Raw genomic sequence first — 23,849 nt, 5'->3', positions numbered from 1 at the left:
CCCCGCCCCCAAAAAAGTTAAAAATAGGACCCTGCTTCATATTTAAAACATATTTGCTGATTTTCAACTAAATAACAGAAAATATGTTATGAGGATGTATACTTTTGTATACATCCTCATAGGCCGATCACTAGAGTGATTATGGTCTATTACCAGAAACCGAGGGGTTTTCTTTTTTTGTTGTTTTTTTTTGTTGTTTGTTTTAACTTTTGCCGTACTTACACCTTGTCTGAGTTATAATACGGAACCCTTCATTCAAAGCCAGAAGGATGACCTGGAACTGTAAATATATGTGTCCATATCTATTTAAGAATGACGACTACAGTATATTTATAAGTATGATAATTTTAATTTTATTATAATTAATTCGCATCTATATCAATCAAACAGTTCAAGAGAAGAACCCTTGACCCAACAGTAGTAGTAATTTTATTATCTGAAGTCGAACATCGTTTATAATCTATCTGAGCAAAGCTATTCACACAGCTTTTGACGAGAATGCACTTTTGGTTTAAACGCTCAGCTCTCTGACGCATACTATTTTTGTGCTTTTTTAATGTCCATCCCTGAATGTGGCGTGCCGCATTTTTTAGCTCATGGCGCATTTCAGGGGAGCCCGTAGCACTACGTACGCCCTGCCCGCCTACTCCTGGCGCGTGCTAGGCGGCTGAAATCACGTTGAGGATATCTTCACTGGAGTATACCACGCTGATAGCTTTTACGGATAATTTCTTTGCTACTGTCGATTAGCAAGGTTACCACTGGAAGTGAGCGCTGTTGGGACACGTTTGCAGATTATTGGTAGCTGTACATTTATCGCACTTTGAAATGGCAGTAGGATAGAATGAAAGTGACTATCACGTAATTTCTTAACGACTAAATAGAAAGAAATATGGAAGAGGATTTAAATCAACAAGCAAGGTATGTAAATAGGAAGGTGCAAACGAAACAAAAGGCATATTTTCCTGCACCGGTGGATTAAAACTATAAGAACTACGAATCGACCAAAAATAAACCATATCTACATGGTCGCGCGTCCCGCAGAAACAGCACAGAAGAAGATCGGCTAAAGCAAAGCTAATACCTTGGTCCTAGGACATGCATACTGGAAAGAAACTTAACGTCATTTAAGAGAACATATACAACTTAATGCCGTGGCATAATAATCTTTATTCGCTGACACTTCTATTTAGACTTTTTTCACAGTCCCGTTTTTTTTCTTGAGGGCGGTGAGCACGTTCTACATTCATCTTTAATATCGACAGTTCTGCAATGTTCCCGAATAAATAGATCACAGGACATTTTAATTAAAATGAAATAGTAATTAACGTGTTGTTCCTTTGAATTAACTGAATTGCAGAGACAAAATGTATGCGATTCTCGGGACGAGCAGTTTGATGCGGTAACCCCCAAAGGGTGAACGGGGTGCCAGTTCAGAGATAACTAGCACAATGGCCATCCAGAAGAGCAGGTCTGAGCACACTGCTGCAGCCTTTAAAAAGTACATTAAAAAAGAGGTTTAGCACTGGACATTAATGCCATATTTTTTTTCCTCCGAGGCAGTAATCTGCGAAGTAACGAATTATCTTGTTGCCCGTCGCGGATTTACAAATATTATAGCGTTATGGGATACCTTGGGATGTAACAGAATGACTTCTTACACTCTAAAGATGAGTTTACCTGTTTTATAATTCTGCAAGAGGTTAAAAGATGTCTCTTTAAACTCATCTATTTTCTAACTTCGCTATTAATATAGTAGTATTTCAGAAATCAATGCTAGAATTATATAAGTAGCGCTCTCGCGTAAAATCTGATCCACGCAAATGCTATTGCAAGCTCCAACGCGGAGCTGGTCGCTGTCCCTTGCTCTTGTGGTGCTGAAATTTGGATGATGCCTGGTCAGCGACTGCCAGGCTGCCGCTCCCTTCACATAAACGAGGACAACGGCCGCTTTTTGCTCCTTGCCATCTTGATCTTGGTGTATCTTTTGTGTGGTGCTGCAGTCTTTTCCGCCATCGAGAGGCCGTCAGAGCTGCAAGCCCATGTACGCTGGAACCGGACTTTGTACAACTTTAGCGATAGGTTCAATATCACTTTACAGGATCTGAACTCTTTTCTGCGGGAATATGAAACTGCTGTTGCTGCGGGAATTAGAGCAGACTCTCTTAGACCAAGATGGGATTTTACAGGGGCATTCTACTTTGTTGGAACAGTCGTATCAACTATTGGTGAGTTGTTTAAGTTATATTAATAAAACGTTTTAGGATATTGGAAAGCAACTTGATTACACATGGGACGTTAACCCTTTAACATGTAATTACTTGAATTATCTTAAAATCTGAACATTTAAAACAGTTGAACAGTTTTGTTCAAAATAGCATACACCATTATTTCAACTGAATTTTGTTTCTTAAAAAATATTATAACCTCTGCAACAAGTCATGGATATCTGGCTACATGTGTACCTCTATAACATTACATATCCACATTCAGCGCGCCGGCCTGCAAATAAAAGATGCAATCAGTATTTTCACACATTTCACTTTTTCCACTGGCATTGCACCAACAAACTAGATAAGATTTTTCTTGCCCCAAGGCACCCATAGTGTGCACACTCTCGGGCGTGCCAGTGACATTGGTATGAGGAAGGATCCCTGCTGTTGAAGTTCAGGACACAGCCTGAGGCTCAAAGTCTGCTAAATGGCTAGGTCCCAAAAACCAAGTGCTCTAATGCCTGTACATTGCAAATAACATTTACATCTGTGACAGGTCACCAAAAAGCAAGGGTCACTAAAGAGTAAGGGCACCTCCAAGGTTGCCCTCTGGTCAGTGTGTGTGTGTGTGTGTGTGTGTGTGTGTCTGTGTGTAGCAGTAAAAGAAGTAGTAGTAGTAGTAGTAGTAATGAGAAATTCTCTTGACAGTTTTGACAGGTTGCCAGCATCTTGTGTAGACACACCTACTCCCTCAGAGTCTTTTTGATGACTATTAAAAGTACCATACAAAGGGTTGATAAGTGACAAGTCAGGGTATAATGTAAGCATTATACATGAGCCTTAAAGTACTTTAGACCCAAGGAATCACACAGATTTCTTCTGGTTTATATGTAATGTACATGTGTGTGTTTGCTTTTCAGTCAATTCCTAAGTAAAAAATGCTGTAGGGCTTCTATAGTGTGTTAGTTTACAATTTCATGCACATGTGTAGATCATGTAGATCTTCTACTGCTCCAAAACCTCTTGTCAGTACATCATAGCTGGATTGAATTTATACTACCATTTTCTGTAGTGTATTGGCTGGGTGTCAGCCAGGGCATTACACATTAGTTTAAATGCCGATTTGTCTAATCTCAAAAGAGTGCAGGATTGGAGTCCAACAAGGTTCTGTTTTAGGGTTGTTGTGGTTCTTATTTATTTATTTTGCCTTAAGCAAAATATAAAAATGTATTGACTAATTTGTAATGCTAAAACACAAGAATACTTATAAGACTGGAACATGTATTCTTCTGAATTCTGATAAAGCAGAAATACTAAGCCTAAGATGAAAAATGGCTACAAATTTTATCCAAGACCTGGGACGTTTTTCTGTAACTCTTAATGCTGATTAATAATTTGAGCTTCATATAAATAACATTTAAGAAATATATAATAATATTTAAGAAAAATATATAATAGCATTAAGAAATATTTAAGAAATATAGATAAATAAGACATTTATCTCAAGTGTCATCTTCTTCTCTGCTTAGTCCATTTTACACAGTGGCAATAGGGTGAGCAGAGAATCCCAGGTCGAATCCTCATCTGCAGTTAGGAACCTGTATTTTGTGACTCTTCATTCTCTTTTGAACCCCACATCAAGTCACCGATTAAAATGCCTTTTTTCATCTCCAAAATATTGCTAGGCTTAGGCTCATGCTCTCCAAACAAGATGCTGAAAATCTGGTTCATGCTTTCATCATCTTCCATCTTGATTACTGGAACTCCCTCTTTTATCAACCCAAACAATACCATCCATTTACTTCAATATGTTGAAAATTCAGCTGCGAGAATTCTCCTACATGTTAGAAAAACAATCTACATCACCCCTATTCTATATCAGTTACAATGGCTCCCCATCCCTGAACACATTCAGTATAAAATTTTCCTCCTTACATTCAAAGCTTTGCACAGTCTTGCACCTCCCTACCTATCTGAACTCCTACAGCACCACCTGTATACTTCGGTCTTCTGATGCTGGTCTTCTTTAAGTCCTCAAGTTTAGCTTGGTCTCTGTAGGAGGCAGATCCTCACTCTCTCCGTGTCTGCTCTTCACTTTCCGTTTTCAAACTTAAAACACCAATTTTCTCAACATTTCTCATAACATCTCTTCCTATTCATAGTTGCTAATTAATGTGTAATGTCTTTTTCTCTCTCCATCTTTATTGCTATTGTAAAACCACCTTGAGACTGTGAAAGGCGCTATATAATTTAAACTTTATTATTAATGTCATTATTATTATTATTGTTATTATTATTAACTTAAATTGTGCCAAGATTGTAAGATTGGTATTTCAAATAAAGTGTAAGTGTAGGAGTTCAGTTGGATTAGGAAATTGACCTCTTTGTTTTTAAGCCACTGCAGTATGACTTGTAGTGTATGTTTTGTGTCACAGTCCTGTTTGAAGATGAATCATCTCTCATTTCCCAGGGCATTTGCATATCTGATTTATGTCCATCTATTGTTGTATTGTCTTTATAACTTTTACAGTCCCTGGTAATATATTGTCTCCAGAGCATGATGCTTCGCACACAACATTTTACCACAGGGATAATGTTCTTAGTGCAATATGCAGTGTTAGATTGCACTAATCATTGTGCCTAGTATTAAACTGCAAAAGTTCTACTTTGGTCTTTTGGCTTTTGTCAGATTAACTGTGATTTTAGGTACTAACCTCTCATCAAAACATATATTTACACTGAAATAATGTAGGCTCAGCTGCACAATGCTGGACTTTAACCCAGTAATGGAGGGCAATGGTTAAGGTACTTAACTTATAATCAGAAAGTTCCTGGTTCAAGCCCCACCCCTGCCAATTTACCACTGTTGGGCCCTTAACCCTCAAATCATAACTGTAAGGGGTTTTTTTGGATAAAAGCATCAGCTAAATTCCATAAATGTAAATGTAATTATGTGACAAAGTAAGTGTTGCTTACCTCAGAGGTCATTTAAATTTCAAAGCAAGGGAGGTGAATTCTTATGGACCTTTTTCAATTTATGGATTTTTTCAAGGGAACTAACTACTCTGTGCAGTCAGTCAGAGTCACTGTAGTTCACAATAGAGAAGCCTTACCAGGAAAAGACAATGAGAGCATATTACTCTCGTCTCATTCAATTTACACTGGCTTCCATTCCGTTTGTCTACAACATTAATGTTCATGACTTATAATGTTTAAAGCTCTAAATAGCCTGTCTTTAGCAAATGTCACCAGTCTCCATTCCTGACCAATTTGCTCAGCTTTGGCAGGCTACTGATAATGTCACTTACAACTGGTCAACAGGTGGTGAGAAGTTATATAGGTCCTAAATCCTGTAATAGTTTTCAGTAAAGTATAGGGAATTCCAAGAATATAGGAGATTCTAGTGTACTGACAATGACACTGTTTGTTTTATCAACTTTCCTTCTTTCTCTGTGTGTGTGTGGGGGGGGGGTTGAGAGAGTGTATACTGTAGTATAGTATAGTTCTAGTATAGTTAAAGATGCAGGTTAGAGGTAGTAAAAATATCAGTGTAGTACACAAGGTTTTCATATAAACAGGATCTATAAATCTAATAAAGCTACATCGTGGTGTTATCAACATAAGAACAGATAGCTTTGTTTCATTGTATCATCACAAACATATGTAGCTATGTCAATATTTTACAAATCCTGAAAAGTGAAATTTTGATTATCATCTTGATTGTAATGAAAATCACTTTATTTGAAATATCTATCTTGAAGGTATACTCACTAGTCAGGTTATTAGGTTATCTTATAGATACAAGCTGCCATGCACAACCTTTCAGCCACCTTCTACCCCATTCATCAATGGTCAGTTTCTGACTACAAAGCCACTGTTGAATTTTATTTGGGTGGTGAACCATTCTGAACATAGCTGTGATATATCAAGCACAGTAGTGTTTCTGGAGTTTTTTTCACTCATTTTTGTCACTGTGGGCTTAGAGTGCTTTAGCTACAAAAATATCCACTCATGCATCATGATGAAATGGCCAAAAATTGATCATGATGAAATGCCATACACACTATATATGGACTATAATCTCTAACTGTACACTTGCAAATTTCTATTAAATTATTGTCTGTAATAAAGAGTATAACAAATATATCAGGTAAATAATGCATCACATAGTCAAATAATGCAATACACCATGTATATACAGATTAGTGTAATGGATTAACTATTAGGCATCACTTGCACATTGCTCTATTATAGTGTTCTTACATTTATTAAGATATCATCTTGGTAAGGAAATCTTAGTTTGATATGGACATTTAGTAACATAGCTCACCCTCACGTCCCACTTCTTGGACATCACACTATAAAAAGATATCAATCTGGCTCTGCAAGCCTTGGCCCTTGCTCACATCAAGCAGATAAGAAACCTACATACAGTTTTACACCTTGTACTCTGGAAACATTCTATCATTACAGCAGTAGCTTTACAGGGGCAAAAATGGGTTCTAATTCTCCCACAGTGCAGCTCAGTGTGAAAGGTCTAGTAGCTTTCCATGTAGCGTGGTTAGAGTAAGATGTGAGTAACACAAAGGTCATGGGCTCTATTCCCAGGGAGCACACATAAGATCATACTGATAAATATGTATGTTGCTCTGGATTAGAGTGTTTGCCAAAATTCTAGAAATGTAAATCATCTGGTGCTTCTGACTCCTCTTACTCTACTAAAGTGCAGCAGATGCAACGGTCCCTGAACTTCAGGTGACAGAGCCCATTCTGCCCCTTTTATAATTAAAGATTTTCACCATCTTACACTGCCTGGCCAAAAAAAAGGTCACACTCTAATATTTTGTTGGACCACCTTTAGCTTTGATTATGGTGCACATTCGCTGTGGCATCATTTCCACAAGCTTCTGCAATGTCACAACATTTATTTCTGTCCAGAGTTGCATTAATTTTCCCCCAAGATCTTGTATTGATGATGGGAGAGTTGGACCACTGCGCAAAATCTTCTCAAGCACACCCCAAAGATTCTCAATAGGGTTTAGGTCTGGACTCTGTGGTGGTCAATCCATGTGTGAAAATGATGTCTCATGCTTCCTGAACCACTCTTTCACAATTTGAGCCCAATGAATCCTGGCACTGTCATCTTGGAATATGCCCGTGCCATCAGGGAAGAAAAAATCCATTGATGGAATAACCTGGTCTTTCAATATATTCAGGTAGTCAGCTGACCTCATTCTTTGGGCACATAACGTTGCTGAACCTAGACAGGACCAACTGCAGCAAATGCATCAGTTAGGGTTAAATAACTTGTTGCCATCTGAAACAGAATCACCCATGCAGTAATTTTCCAATGGGAGGCTCTGGATTTGCTTAGTTAAATCCAGGTATATAGCTTTTAACATCACCTCACAAAGTTCAAAACCACAATTTTCCCATTTTGTCTGGCTTTCTCTAAAAATGTTCCTGCAATGACATTTGCGTAAACTGGTGCATTTAAATGGAAGAGATCTGATTAGTGACAAAGATCAAATATTCATTAAGTAAACCTTTTCTGCCAGAACTTGTTGACCATACAGCATATAGCAGCCTCCACTGGCATTTATGTGGCACTATAGTTCATTACCTGTGCTGCTCTTTTACACTGCCCCAGACTTATATAACCAGCTTCACATTGATGTTGTACCCCTAGCAATCCCCTGTTTTTGTGGGTCCAGACAGCCTTGTGTACCTAGAGGTAAGGGACCTGTTAACATGGATCTGGCTGGCCTTTGTAGCCAAGTAAAGCAAACCAACCAATCCAATGATCAGCTGAGAAAAGGCAACTCTTCCCTTACCCAGCCCACAAGGACCACACTCTGCTCAGTGTTATTCACTGAAATCACCTGCTGCATGGAAGATGCTTATCAGAATGACAATTAGCTGGCTCAGGAAAGCTGGACTATAGCTGGAGAAAAAGCCATCTAGAAGGTTAATCTGATTAGATTCTCTTTATGAAACTTGATCTTATTCTTAGACTTTGTATACTTTCTTTCCTGCAGGAAATCTAATCCTATGTAAAGTATTTTACATTTATCTTAAGACATTTGTCATAGTGGCTTTTCTGTGTCAAGACAACAGGACAAGCTGAGGGAACAGTGTAGAATAGCTTTCAGGCATGATGGTTTTCTCCTTCTGCTCTGCTTGAGGGATTTTATGGGGCTTGAGAGAAGAAGGTGATAGGAACAGAGCTGCTCCAGCAGTATTGTTAGTGTGGTCTATTACACATCTTCCTGATTACACACGTAGCTCCAAGCTTCCCAAAAACCAGTGCCTAAGCATGAGTAGAGAAGCTGGAGTACAGAGCTGAATCCCCTTTTTAAAACCTGTTAAAGACCACAGTTAAGATAGAAAAGATGGTTTGACATGTATCCTTTTCAGTCCATTATTTGAGTGTTTATGATCTGCCACATAAGCATTCCTCCTTGTTCTGAGGCTTGACCTAGTACTGTAAAAATATGGTAAATGTGAATATACTCCTTCTCTCTTTCTGTCCTGCCACCTCTCTTCTCTGACACTCTGACAATGCAGAGGAATATATTTCACCCATCTGTTTTCATCTGTTTTTTCCATTTACTTGCTACTTTCACCTTGACTGTAGTCTAAACCATCAAAACCCAATTGCCTTGCTTGGCCTACAGTTCATAGACAGTTCATAGAATTACAGCACATCCTGTTCACCATCAAAACAGGTGAAGGAAATCATTTGGGAAGGTGAGAGAGAGTCACTTAGCTGCAGGTGAGAATCCTCATGCTCTTACAATTGTTCGGTTGTTCCCGGTCATCTGTCAGGTTTCCAGTAGGAATAACAATAATGCAATTCACTGCCCTGCATAAACATCACCGCCCCCTTTCTCTCTTTTCCTCTCTCTCACCTCTCATTCCCTCACTGACTGTTCATTATGAATGTAGGTTTCCTCAGCTTTATGCCCCACATATTTTGTGTTTGGCCCAAACTCTGGTGAGGATAATGCACATGGCTTTCATGTGATTGAACACTCTGTCCTGCGTGGCATGCTCCCTTCCATTTTTAACTGTGACATTTCCATGCTCTCTGATTTTAAAGAACAATCCAGGAAATCAGACACACACACATACTCATACACAAATACACAAACACAGATACACAGAAAGAGAGAGCGAGAGAGAAATGGTGCCAAAATGGACAGCATTTATGGTAAGTGGTGTATAAAAAAGCTATCACAAAGGACTAATAAATCATAATAAAACTCTAATATTTTCAGCAGTAGATCATGCAGTAATCAATCAATTATCAATATTTTGATGGTAAAAGCCTAAAATAGCTATACAGCTTAAGAGCATAAATTGACTAGATGGGAACTTGAAACAAATGAAAGTGGAGTTGTGCACCAATAAACAATGGTAATGGCTGTCTTTTCAGAGACTCACATACAACGTAAACGATGAACACAAACACAGGCATTGACATTGTGAAAATGGACAGGAACAAAGGCAATTTGACTAAGGGCAATGACCAACAGTTATGCACACACTAACAGGGGTTTAAATGCATAAACACAAAACACTAACTAGGTGCAGGTGTGTACAGACATGTAGGCGTCATTACAAACATACAAGAAACTCTCACTGCACGCGGTGGGCCATACCATGTGACAGTGAGAGGGGAACGTTCCATGACAGTCCCTGCATCCTCACTTCCTTCACTTGTGACCCCTGTTTAAGGTTGGAGGTTGGCACTCACAGCAACAGTATAAATAAACTCACATAATCTTTGTATCTGCCTGTGGATAGCTTTTGTGAGCATACATGGACCCATTTGAGGACAGATGAGGGCATAATTCATGCATGTGCACACACACACACACACACACACACACACACACACACACACTGGTAACGGATTTTATAGGACACAGCAATCTTGATTTTTCTTCATCCTCTCTCCTGATTATTATTCAATTGATTCTATACACAGTTACCTCATAAAACTCCCCCCCCCCCACCCCCCGAAACCCCCACCCCCCACACGCACGCACACACAGATCCACACTATTGATTCCTGATGTCTCACAGAGAAGTTGTCCTACTCAAGGACAGTATCATCATGGTGTGGGTGGAGTGAACCTGATTGGTGGTTTTAGTATGGAAATGTTTGGCTGCCGTAAATGCCACCCTGACAAGTTTCTGCAGGAATTTAAATAACTAGAAACCACTGACCAACTTGTGTTAAAATCCTGATTTTCTGACATTTTCAAACGATACATTTTCTGATGACATAATCTGGGAGCCTTTACAATTTATAGTCATTCTGCTTCCCATTGGCTGCTGAAAACCATGCCCATAGCATTATGCACCCAGTATTAAATTCTACAGTGAGCATGGTAGAACTACTACACTGGCTGGTGTGTAGTAGTTGATTTGGTTAAGGTTTGTGCAGTCTTATCAGACCAGGAGACCCTGAGACAAATGGCTTTCAAAACTATTATGCCTTGGGACCTAGGTGAAATGGGAATATTCAAAAGCATATTTAATTACACATTGTTCAGCTTCATACATTGAGTCCATTTACACATGCCTCTGAGCAATTTCTGTCTTGGAGCAAATGGTATGAATACTCTTATAATCTTATGTTTTCCAAATAGCCCAATATTATTATTATGTTTAGTAAGCTTTTCAAAGCTAAAATTGTTGGATTATCGATTTCCAATGTTGTGAAACTCAAAGCTTTGGATATCAGTGAGGAATTTATTTGTTTTTGTTTCATTTTAAGGAAACAAAAAATTAACCTGTGAATCTAGATTATACTGGTAGGCTATATAAGAAATTATTGCTAATGTGAAGTTGGGAATGAAATTGTAAATGTGAATTATAATACTGGGTAATAAAATGTGAACTTATTTTTAAAATCTGATTTAAATCTGATTAAACTTTTTCTATCATGATTGGTTTTTCAGGGACAGGGCAATTTTTATATTAGGTATATATTACTTACTCATAAATAAGGCTGTTATTGCACATTATTACGCTTAAAAATATGCACAAACTTACTTCTAAAATGTATGATTTGCCTATATTTTGGAGCAGCCCTCTTCAGTGTCCACCTGTAGTCTGCCACCATATTGGAGAGCCAGGGTTTTTTGGTATATTTTGGGCACTGTTCCATATTAATGCAAATATACTAGAACAAAAAAAAAAAGAGTGATACATACATTTCTGAAAACACATTTGGGTTCAGAATGCAAAAATACATAATAAACAGGCATTTTTTTGGCTTGAAGCAAAATCATGATTAAACAGTGTAATCATTCACCAAAGATGCACAATGATGCAAATAATGATATAAAAACAATTCTCTTCAGGACTGCTCAAAGTCCTCCAACAAGCAGGATGTCATATTATCTTTGCATCAAGTGTAATTTGTGTAATAATGACCCAACTGTATAAAAACAAAAAAGCAACCTGTCCTTAGCAACCTTGACATGTGTCTGCTATAATAAGTCAGTTTAGTGGAATGTTAACAAAGTTAAACATACTTGACATTTGTCTGCTATAATAAATCAGTGTAGTACAGTGTTAACATGCTTGGTATTTGTCTGCTATAATAAGTTAGTATAGGAGAGTGTTAACAGAGTTAAACATGTATCCCTCATCCTTTATTTAGGTATCTATCGCAGTGATTTCAAAGCACAAGTGAGGGCGCACACATACATTTGTGTGTGTGTTAGTGTGTGTGGTTCAAGGAAGAATTGAAAGAGTGTGACAGGAAAGGGAGGTGGCAGAGGGTAGAACTTTCCTAGGGGAAGCCAACTCTTAATTGCCAAACAATGTCAACAGGATTATAGTCTACCGGGAATTCCAGTCCTTCCACTTACTTTCTTGTCTCTCTCTCTCTCTCTCTCTCTCTCTCTCTATATATATATATATAATACGATATGTTTCATTACTGGAGCTGTTAGGAATTTTGCAGACCTGGCACTTCTTAAGATTTACTTTAAACCTTATTCAAAGACTTCTTATCTAATATCTTGCCATCAAGCTCTGGGACTTGTAATGCATAAGCAGTATTTAATATTTCTTAAGACTGTTAGACTGTTTGTTCTTTTCTTATTGCCAGAAGTCAAATTTGCTATATCACCCCCATCTAAAAAATTATGATAATGTACTTTAGAATGTGAGTTAGAAGTTACTGGTCTTACAGGTGCATAGGGGAATTACCTATACCTATAGGCTGTCAGGATATGTTTTGGTTCTTTTGGGTTATTGTGACTTCTGGATGAATATAGGAGTTCTGTAAAGGCAAGGCTAGTGTTCAGGCTAAGCCATTTCATAGGCATTATGGGAAAGTTCCTTGAGGAAAAAAAAGTGCACTTCCAGTTTTGCTGTGCTTATGGCCTGTTGTAAAGCGAAATTTTGCTATTGTTCCAAAATAATAATTTAAAGGTTCTGTACTTCATTTCATATTTTTGTTTTCACTGAAAACAATACTGTCTCAATGATGTTGGAGAAAACTGAATGTAAATATGTATATGTTCGGTACATACCGTAAACCCTAGTTTTTGTAAAAACCTAATTTTAAGTTTACTTACTTGTTGAGTTTAATCAAATAATTAACTAAAGACTGAATATAGCTCTTCTGTTGATATGGATACTATGGATGAGTCACCTGATTATGACACCTGACCACAGGCCCAGTGCTGATTGCATGCGATTTAGGTTGCAGACCATTTTCAACACAGCATTAACATCAACTTGTATTATTCCTAATACAATTCTAATGAAGGGGCTGGTGAGTATACAGTATATAGACCAGCATCACTCACAGTTTCTAATCAATTGTTGGCAGAGTTATAAAACAAATAGCTTCTTTAAACAGTATTCGATAGATTACGAATAATCTAAAAGGACCACAAAGATTTTTGGGCAGCTTGAAACATGAATGACATGTCTTGTTCATGTCTGAATGTACAATATATTCTGCTTATGTGTATTTGTAAAATCTGGCACATGATCAGAATCAGGCTGACTGATGGACAGATGGTGGTTAAATTTGGGCTGCAGACCGGACATTTCTCATCACCAACCCCTGCCCTCCCCCCCAACTCCATCCTACCCTGTTCCTGTTTTCTGCAGGACACTTGCACTCCAGTCTGTGACTAATGATTTCCTGTTTGGCAGAGAAACATAGGCATCAGGAAAAACCATAAAATTCTGCCTCATCATCTTTGTTTTGCCTGAGTCTGGCCCAGTATTCACATACCTCGAGGCTCTCAGACGGCAGAAATAGCTCCTCTTTCTGGCAGGAGAAATGCCAAATTACACCATACTGGGCGTTCACTGTCAATGTGCTCAGTAATGCACTCAAGAGGTGATATATCTTCTTGTTTGCATTCTTTAAAAACAACTAAACAGCTAAACAGGATAGTGTTAGAAGTTTTCCATATGATTCATTTCAGTAAGATTCTCATCCCTGGATTTATAGTTGGTATTAGCAGATATGAGATCAGACATACAAATTACATAATACATTTTTAGCTGCTGAACATTTTAGAACCACATAGAGTTACAGAGACATAATATATGCAGTTTACTGTGTGTAATTGAAATATCCTTGTGGCTACTGTACAGTTGTGTTGTTACCATCTGATCACAACACATAAGTCAATCTAAATTGAATATATCTGTTTGAGAAAGTGTTCTTACAAAGAACAGAGAGGTCCGGGTCCAGGAGTGGACTGGCCAGCACCCAGGTTCTCTCTTCAGGTCCATACACCTCTCAATCCATCATAGCATCTTCTGCAGCCAAGGGGCATCTTCAGCTCAGGGGCATCTTCTACAGTCCATCAGCACATTGACTTAATAGGCCAGTTTTCACCTGATGTCCCTTAGAGGCAGAGTACTGGTAGGCAGGCCAGCTTTGTCTAGGGGATTTGCAGTGATAGGCTTAAGGGAGGACACATGAAATGCAGAGGACTAATAGCAGATAGGTTGACCTGGTAGGTGACCATGTTGATCCTTTCGGTGATGGTAGAAGGGTCAACATATCTGGGGTCAAGATTACCACCTGCACCAATCCTGTCATCTTTTGTGGCCATCCACACACAATCTCCTGGTTGGTAGATGGTAGTCTCTCTTGGTTGATTCTCTCAATTTGACCAAAGGCCTGATACCCAGACATAAGGCTTGTTCAGGAATTCACTCCCCACCTGTGATGTAAACTGTAGCCCTTGGTGGGAGATGATGTCTTCTGGTAGTCCAAAATGGTGAAAGCAGGGACAGCAGGTTGGCCTCAGCCTGCTGTCCTTCTTTATGAAGGAGACACTGGCTGAGGCAGTTGAGGTGGAGAGGTATGAGGGGGTGTGGCCTTGCCTGGGCTGAATACATTGACGAGGGCACTGTAGGGAGCTGCAATAGGGATGTTAATAGAAGTAGACAGGAGGGGCAGGGTCACAGGCCTGAGAAAATGGGCATGACATAAGGGGGACAGTTTAATAATTTGATTGTTAGGCCAGGAGATGAGTTATGTTTGCACAACCATGGGAGCCCTAGAGTAATAGGGTGGTCAGAAGAGTCTATATCTATGAAGGAAATATGTTTTTTGTGTAGAGCAGTGGTCTGCAAGTGAACAAGTGGGGTTTGGTGTGTGATACCTTTCCCCACAAGGCCTTCTTCCAGCATTCGCACAATAAGGGAAGATGGCAGTGGCAGCACCTCTATGCCAAGAAGTTACTCTTCCAAACAGGATGCAATGATCAACCACCTCATCTAGGATTCTTTTTTTCTGCATGCAAGTCCTTCACAAAAACATCATCCAATGCTTCTTCATTCTTCATTCAACATGCTGCTGCCAGGGTGTGATATACAAAGAATATCCTACTGCTGACAGGAACCCTGTTTGAGGTGTAAAGTCAGGGTAGTTACATTTCAGTAGAGAGTTGGTAGTCACCAGTAGCATAGTGCTACAAGCTTTAGCTCTCCCTGTGAGCCAGCTGATGATAAAAGCCACCTGCATGGGCATGAGCAGCTAGTAGGTGAAAGACAGCTTACACTGCACCAGGAAACCATCACTCCCTTTTAGGTCTCTGGTGCATACTTCTACAGTAGTAGTGAAAGTTTACTGTGAATGGACTTCTCACATATCGAGTGTCTCCCAATGACATAATCGTGGTGCCTGATTGGCCATTGATGCCAGAGGGTCCAAAGTGGAGCAAATACTGTTACATCTGGCCCTGCAAAGCAGACGCATGGTTAAGGCACCGATGTTAACCAAGTCATTGTCAACATGAACCTTTGGTACTCCCAGTTTGCGCAGAAGTACTGCAATTGGACAATGGAGGACTGGAAAATCGTTGCCTTCTCAGACAAATCCAGATTCGTGCTGCATAAAGTTGGCACACATATATGCTGCAAACATATGAGAACCACCTCCAAGAGACAACTGTGGGCCAAATGCAGCGTGGTTGTGGGAAGATGTTTTCCTGGCAAGATCTTGGATCACAAATACCTTTGCATGAATCTCTGAATTGCAATGTACACAGGGTACTTAGCAATCCTAGCAGATCATTTGCACCCATACATGTTAACATTCTTCCCTGATGGAATTGGTACACATCAATAGGATAATGCTACACCTCACTGCGCAAGGGTGGTGCATGAGTGGTTTCAAGGGTACGACAGGTACTTTGCTATCTTTCCCTGCTAACTCACCCAATCTCAATCCACTGGTGGGAACATTGTATCACTGGGTTCCAAAGTGCTGACCCACAACCACATAATCTGAGGGACTTCAGTGTTCTACTGCAGTTGGAATGGGCACAAGTGCCTCTGGATACCAACCCTTACCTAATAGTCCATACCACATCATCTGAATCGTGTTGTCCAAGTCATGGTGGTTATTATCACTGTTAGGTAGGTGGTCATAATATTCCGATATACCTGTATATTTATAAGTACAATGTATTTTCAAACTATACTTTTTAGACTGTCCCCATATTTCTTTCTCTGTGTTGTCAGGCATTGGACACAAAACAGCTCAATTTTCCTGTTGATTTCACTAGCAATCTGCCTAAAGCAGCTAATCATGTGTTATATTTTCCATGTGATAAGCTTACACTCCAACAAATTTATCAAGTTTTAGTTTTTATTATTTTATTTGATTGGAATTTCCAACTGAGCCCTTGTAACGAAAAACCATATATCAGCTATTTCCAATTTTTTGTGTAATCAGTTATTTTAGGTTTTGTACAACTTTTACTTTAAAATTACATTAAAATTCTAAAATGCTTTATTTTGACTTTTATAATGCTTCATATTATTGTTTTTATTTTGAACAGTAAATGGACATTAATTTTTTTCATTGCGAGGGCTCAATTAATATCACTGTTTATTGTTTATTGATTTTTTTCATGCTGAATCCAAATATGTTTTCAGCATTTCTCTATCAGCCATAGTTTTTTCTGTTCTAGCAAAGTTATATGTCATTATGTACAGTATAAAAAAGCAGTACCAAGGAAAGTGGATCCCTTCTATGTTGGCAGACTATTGAAGTACACTAGAGATGTTCCTGAGGCCAAATATAGGCAGAAATATTACATTTTAGAAGTACATCTGCACACATTTTAGGTACAATAACAATAATATATAATTAATATAAAATTTAATTGATTGCCCTATCACTTAAAAACCATACATGATAGAAATGTTCTAAAAATAGATTTGAACCCAGTCAGGAATTGGACACTCAAAATACCACTAAGGTTCACCTTTTACCTTTTTTTTAGGTTGGGGGAAAAAAAGTTCAAATTTTATTGTCCTGTGTATTTAGAGTCTTGTAGTTGTAATATGGTTCTTTTTTTTCCCCTATATTTTTCCCACCCAGAAGTTTTCCCAATCCACTTAGTATGCCAAAGCTAACATGCCTGCAGAAACTATGTATTCAGAAACTTAATTTTTATTTATCTCTTATTTCTATAGCACCTGAAGATGTCTGCAGAAGCATGCATATTTATTGAGTTTACAGAGATAACACCTGGTGTTCAACTAGTCCTGAATCATATATGTATTATAAAATGTGAAAACATTATGAAACTACTAGTCTACTGCAAACAGAAATATCAGTTTATGCAAGAGATTTATATTCTATTTTCATGTGCTTCATTCACTGTTACATTATTCACTGAGATGATAGAAGGGAAGAAAACTCTTTTGCCCTTGTGAAATGATGGAACTTATTTCCATATCTAAACTATTTTTTTTTTTGCTATGCTAGTAATTTTCTATTAATTTTGTTTTATAGATGCAGAATCATTTTGCTCAATTTTTCAATATTTTCATCTGTTTATTACACATTTTCCACACACAAACAAGAAAATAATTTACCATTTCATACAGTATTGACATGATTGCTCAAATCTGTATTATAAAATGACAAAGTTCCTTTTTAGATACTTCCTCAGTACCACCATTTCAGTTTCTGCCAAGGCATTTAAAAATAAATGATTGGTTCTTCTTAGTCAAGGCAAAAGCCTGTAATTAAAGATAACGTGATTTCAATTTCACATCCTACAAGTTCTTCTCCTTTGGGCATAATTACATCGAAAGCAATCATTAACCATTTTATAATGATGAAATTTACACTCACCCTTATTGCCAAGTAAATTCACTCTTCGGCACTAGCATTAATCCTAGGAGATGAATGGAGAGCAGATTAGGCATTATATGTGTTCATGGGTCCAGTTCCAGTGACTTGTATTGGCTGGGATGTGGAGTGAGTTTGGAAGGAAGCACAGACATGCTGTGGTAATGGGCAGTTTTGAATGCCTGATTATAAAGCTCAGTGAAGTGCTGTGGAGAGATAGCCGATTGAGATCTTCTCTGGTGTAATTATTTTCTAAAAGTAAATGGCATGATGGCAGAGAAGGTGTGGATGAAGCAATAAGAGCATTAGTGCAAATTCAGTATAGTTGAATTGAGTCAATTTTTCTGAGGCTCTCTATACCTGAGCAAACCACCAAGAATTAAATTAACGGTTATGTGACTTTAAGACAAGAAAGTAAACACCTAGTTTAGTTAGACCATAGTATGTATGAATGTAACATCTGAGATTTGAGTTAATCACATTCACATTGAGTTTTGTCTGTCAAATAATCACTGCTGTGTCAGATGTTACATATGATGCTGATTATATTTTACAATAAAGAAAGTATTCACTTAGAGTACACTATAAAGTATTTTTAATGTTTTTCATTTTCCTGCTAAAGTACCTGTAAATTTTGTCTTGTGTCCTTCAAACATTCGTCATGGTTCAGAATGTCATATTAAATGAAAATCCTTTAAAAGATCCCTTGCAAGTTCCCAGAAAAGGTCTTGCAAGTCTAACAAGTTACTTGTTGTTTGTCTGTGTAGTTATTTCTTTTCTATGCTCTCAGCATCTATTGCCTCCTGACATGGCAGTCAAAAGTACTCAGGCCGATTGAGTACAATTGAGTAATTGAGACCATAATGAGACACAGAGCTGGGTTGCTCTCAGGAGACTTCACATTGCCTGTCAGTTAACAAGAAAACTCTTAGCGCTCAGAGAGAGGAGAGAAAGTGTAAGGTTCATTAATTAATAATGGGTGCTTGCAAGGGCATCTTGATCTTGCTTTTTACTTTAACACACCCCCTCCACCAGGCTGTATTTGACTGAGCGGGTTCAATATGCTGTAAGACCTGAACTATTTTCAGAATGGCAAGGCCATGTGTGAATACTAGACCTGTTGTTGGGGTGTATTGCATTCCCAGCATGCCCAGATTGTGAGCATATGTTTGGAGTTTTTATGTATTTTTATTGTATGTATGTATGTATATGTGTGTGTGTGTGTGTGTGTGTGTGTGTGTGTGTGTGTGTGTGTGTGTGTGTGTGTGTGTGTGTGTGTGTGTGTCTGTGTGTGTGTGTGTGTGTGTGTGTGTGTGTGTGCGTGCGTATACTGTTCTAGCAGGTGCACTACTGCTCGGTGCAACAATTAACTTCCCTTCCCTGTTTCAGCATTAGGTTTTACCATGTGCTGTCAGTTTTTACCCAATGCTTGCTTATATATCCCTTTCAATAAATCTCTATCTCTCTCTCTCAAACTCGTACATAGACGACTCTAAGTTCACTTTTTTCTCCCATGGAAAAATGATTAATTTAAAGCGTGATAAGCTTGTTTATAGCAACACAACCAGTGCAAAGACTAATTTAAAGTTTTTATTTATATTATTTTCTGTTTAGTTTTTTCCAAAATCATTGCTTATGAGCAACTGTTTAACTTTTCAGAATTCATTTGTCATGCTGCATAATTAATTTAGACTATCCAATTGTAAAATTGAACCATCAGTGCTATGGTTCCACTTGAAAAATAGGCCTTGAATCATAGTTTTATCATATATATTATATATATGTAGAAATATCAAATCTTGGGAAAAAATGTTTAAAGTATTTGCAATTAGCAGAGAATATATTGTTGTTATTTATTTAACAAAAAACTTTTTCTACCATTAAAAAAATGAAAAAGTACCCTTCTTGCCTCACACACCTCCCTCAACATTTTGTTCTCAGGAGGAATTCTTGTGTTCAATCATATTTAAAAAGAATCCCTTGGATAACGCTGTTGTCTTGCTCCTCTAGGCTTTGGAATGACGACCCCAGTGACAGTAGCTGGCAAAGTGTTCCTGATCTTTTATGGCCTCCTTGGCTGTGCAGGCACCATTCTCTTCTTCAACCTCTTCCTGGAGCGCATCATCACCCTGCTAGCCGTGGTGATGAAAGCCTTTCGGCTGCGTCGCCTTCGCACCAGTGGCTTCCTCCCACCGGGGATCTGTCGAGATTTTGCAGCCAGCAGCCTGCCTGGCTGGAAGCCGTCTGTCTACCATGTGATGCTGATCTTGGGCCTGTCTGCCATTGTCATCTCCTGCTGCGCATCGGCCATGTATAGCCCCGTCGAAGGTTGGGCCTATCTTGACTCCCTCTACTTCTGTTTCGTCACCTTCAGCACCATTGGATTTGGGGACCTGGTGAGCAGTCAGGGTGAGTCCTACCAGCACCAGAGCCTGTACCGACTAGCCAACTTCCTCTTCATCCTGACTGGAGTATGTTGCATCTACTCACTGTTTAACGTGATCTCCATCGTCATTAAGCAGGTGCTAAACTGGATGCTGGGCAAGATGAATTGCCTGTGCTGCCAGCGGTGCAACAAGACCAATGCGTTCTTGGGGCGGCGCAATGCAATCCGGCCTGGGTCACGCCTCAGACAGGGCCGCTTTGGCCAGCCACTAGACTCAGAGAGACCTTGCGACAGTGACACGGATGGAAGGAGGCTCTCTGGCGAGATGATCTCCATGCGAGACCTGACAGGCTCAAATAAGATATCGCTGGCCATCATGCAGAAGCAGCTCTCAGAGTCGGCAAATGGTTACCCTCTGACAGTTTGTGGAAGCTCAAGGCACAATGGATTCTCTGGTGGAGTTGGAGCCCTAGGCATTATGAACAACAGACTGGCAGAGACTAGTGACTCCAGGTAGAGCCATCTTGTGGATCAACAAAAAAGTATACTTGTCTAATAATTCTTTAGTTTGCAGGGAAGCTTTTCTAGACAACTTTCGAAGTATACACACAGAGATTATATTTGACTTTGTCTGTGTTTTGACTTTGCCTTGTATAAGAGGACCAGTGGCACAGCATGATATGCATGATGCTTTTCTGATATCTTTTTGAGCCAAGGTTTATACTGAGGTGATGGTAGTTCATTGGTCAGGGATTTGTCTCAGCTATGTATAGCACTGAGCAAGTCATCCCAATAATTTTTCAGTTGGTTATCAAAGATTAGTTTTGAAAAATCATCAGCATATTGGTATTCTGTTAAGACTGGGATCACTGGATGATGACCTGCTTAAGCCTATATGTTTCCAAGAATTATACAAGGACTCTGAAATGAATAAAGTATATATTTGGATATATCCAGGGCATTCCACCTTTCCTCTGCTCTAGTGTGTAAAATATATGGAATGGGTTCCTGAGTTACATTGATAATACCCAAACAAAGACATTAGTCTTAGACACAAGCACTGTTCAGTAGGCAAACCATGCCTGAGCTAGAGCTGATGTGATGAACAGCCTCATCTCTCCGAAATGTTGATAAAGGTAGCATTATTGTCAACTCAGAATACATTGCACATATCTGTATTTACAGCAATGCATCACTGGTCTCTTTCTCATTAGAGTATTGATTTTTTTTCATTGCAAATTGCCTTGAGGAGAAAGAAGAAAGTAAATGATGTAATTATTAATGCAGAACATGCACATTAGAATGTTAACTATACACATTATACAGTATAGTAGTATATCGGATTAAACATTCTTGGCATGACAGCAACAATGTTTAAGATACTTAAGGTTTAGATTTATATACTGAAGACTGCAGAGGTTTTATGCTGAAGATTCCATGCTTACAAAATGCTGTCAAAGGATTTAAAAAAAACTTACAACATATGTTTCTTTATATGGAAGTACTATGTAACTTATGTGCTACTGAATTGTCTGGACTAGAAATGTTATGTTTTGAAACTGTTGACTTTGTGGACAAAGGTTGCAAAGCAAAGGTTTTTCTGCATCCTTCCTATAGAGAGTGGCTGTTTCCAAAGCAGAGTCAGGTGTGCATTCTTGAGCATAAAAATGACCCCTGTCTGCTATATAGCATTTTTTAATGCCTGGAATTGATACAGCTTTCCAGTTTGAGAGTTTTGGGTTAAACCCAAGGTTAAACTCTCTTACTGCTGAGATAAGCAGTTGAAAACCTATGTAATCTTGGGAGTCTTTAATGAGGATCAGTCATATTCATCTCTTTTGGTACTATGTGCAAAAAGACCCCAGAATAAAGAGAAACCCTCAATATTTGTACTAAAATGCATTTACTTCTTGAAATCCATGTAGAATCAACAGGAATCTCAGATAAAATATTTGTTACTTTTAACATTGCTTCATAGAAAAATCAGTGGCATAGGTTTCATTTTATCTTTTTTTTTTTTTTGGGGGGGGGGGGGTCTTCGCTCATACCACCCTACCTAACAAATTATATGAGTAGTGTGAGAAGGAATTACTGCCGGGGGGTTTGGGGGCACATCCCCCTGTCCCACACCAAAACTATGTGTATGAGAAATTATTTTGCAGTACATAAATCAAAAACAAAACATTAGGACATCTCAAAAATATTTTTACCCTCTCAAAGCACTGTGATATGGTACAATGTTAACCTTTAACATTAAAAAACAGCAGAGAGAGAGAATGACAGACAGAGAGAGAGGAGAGAGGAGAGAGAGGGAGATAGAGACGGGGAGAAAGAAATACCAAGAGAGATGGGTGACACGTGATACCTCTTTACTCAAAAATAAAGGCCTAAATAGTAATGTATTAGTGCCTAAACAGGAACAAGTTAGAGTTGGAAATGCTGCACTCATTTACACAGAACAAACTTGGGAAGAGCTAAGCACTAAATGATTGGTGTGTCCTTCAAACACGGCTCTCTCTCACTCTACCCCAGCCCCTCCCTCCTGACACACACAAATGTTAAAAAACAAGAAAGCTGTATGTATGTTGTGTAGTACATAGCAAGTAGTAAAGGCCAGTAAACTTACTTTTCTATAGTGATGAGTTTTTAATTTCCAGTTTACTCTTCCAATTCTAACTGGGCTAACCAGGCATTTCTAGGTGATGTTCTGCAGTCTGATGGTAGCATTCTTCTTTAAACATAAATTTTGTCTCACACCAATGTAACTGTAATCTGAATTTGTTACTTATTAGACTTTTAAGAAATCAAGTGAGGCATAGGAAAACTGTTAAAAACACATGGTGCCGGTACCTCAAATCTGGAAACCTCTCCCTCTTTTTCTCTGTCTCTAGTAGTTTGACTGAGCAATATCCCCCATTAGCTCCTACCACCTTCCAAAGCCTACACACACCTCCCAGTCCACCCTCTTTTCTTAGCAGCTCAGCTCAGTGTATCTAGTGTAGCATATTGTCTCTCACAACCATGCCTCTCTTGGCACCATACACTCAAATAGTACTGTAAATAGCTTGGGGGATTCCTGAGAATGGTGCAGTGTGCCATAATGGAAATTGCAGATATTTTCCACACTAACTTAAGTTGAGAAAGGACTTTTAAAAAACACACACATGCAACTGCTTTTCCTAAATGAGAGAAACAAAAAAAAACAAAAAAAAAAAAAGAAAACCCCTCAGGTAGTTAAACCTTCAGGCTTGATGTAGTATCCTGCATGCACTTATGTTGAAGCCATACAAATTCACTTGTATAAGCTCTTATAGTTATATTTTTCTACTTCTGTACAAATGTGTAGGAGGGAATACATTAATACAAACTAAGTGCATAGAGAGCCTGTAAGGCATTGAAATTAGGCAGACACAGAAATTTGCTAACTATAAGAATAACATAATATGACATAACAAGATTGAGGTTTTGAAATGATGATGTGCACACAAATAAAAAACAAATGTCATCTAGGTCTGGGTTGCAGCCTGTGATAGTGTACAATGCAGGTAGAGTACAATAATGTACAATGCAGGTAGTGTACAATAATGTTTTCAAGCCT

At 38.6% G+C, this 23,849-nt stretch overlaps 1 protein-coding gene across 1 annotated transcript; it reads left to right on the top strand.

Moving 5' to 3' along the window:
* The first annotated feature begins 1,478 nt into the window (after positions 1-1,478).
* kcnk12 (potassium channel, subfamily K, member 12) lies at positions 1,479-22,234 on the top strand. The gene is made up of 2 exons (XM_027027880.2): positions 1,479-2,228; positions 19,876-22,234. The coding sequence occupies exons 1-2, from the start codon at positions 1,889-1,891 to the stop codon at positions 20,766-20,768; spliced, it is 1,233 nt and encodes a 410-aa protein (XP_026883681.1). The 5' UTR covers positions 1,479-1,888; the 3' UTR covers positions 20,769-22,234.
* The last annotated feature ends 1,615 nt before the right edge of the window (positions 22,235-23,849 follow it).

Source organism: Electrophorus electricus, chromosome 11 (genome assembly GCF_013358815.1).
Source record: "Electrophorus electricus isolate fEleEle1 chromosome 11, fEleEle1.pri, whole genome shotgun sequence".
Classification (NCBI taxonomy): Eukaryota; Metazoa; Chordata; class Actinopteri; order Gymnotiformes; family Gymnotidae; genus Electrophorus; species Electrophorus electricus.
This window is presented reverse-complemented; position numbering and strand designations above follow the sequence as displayed.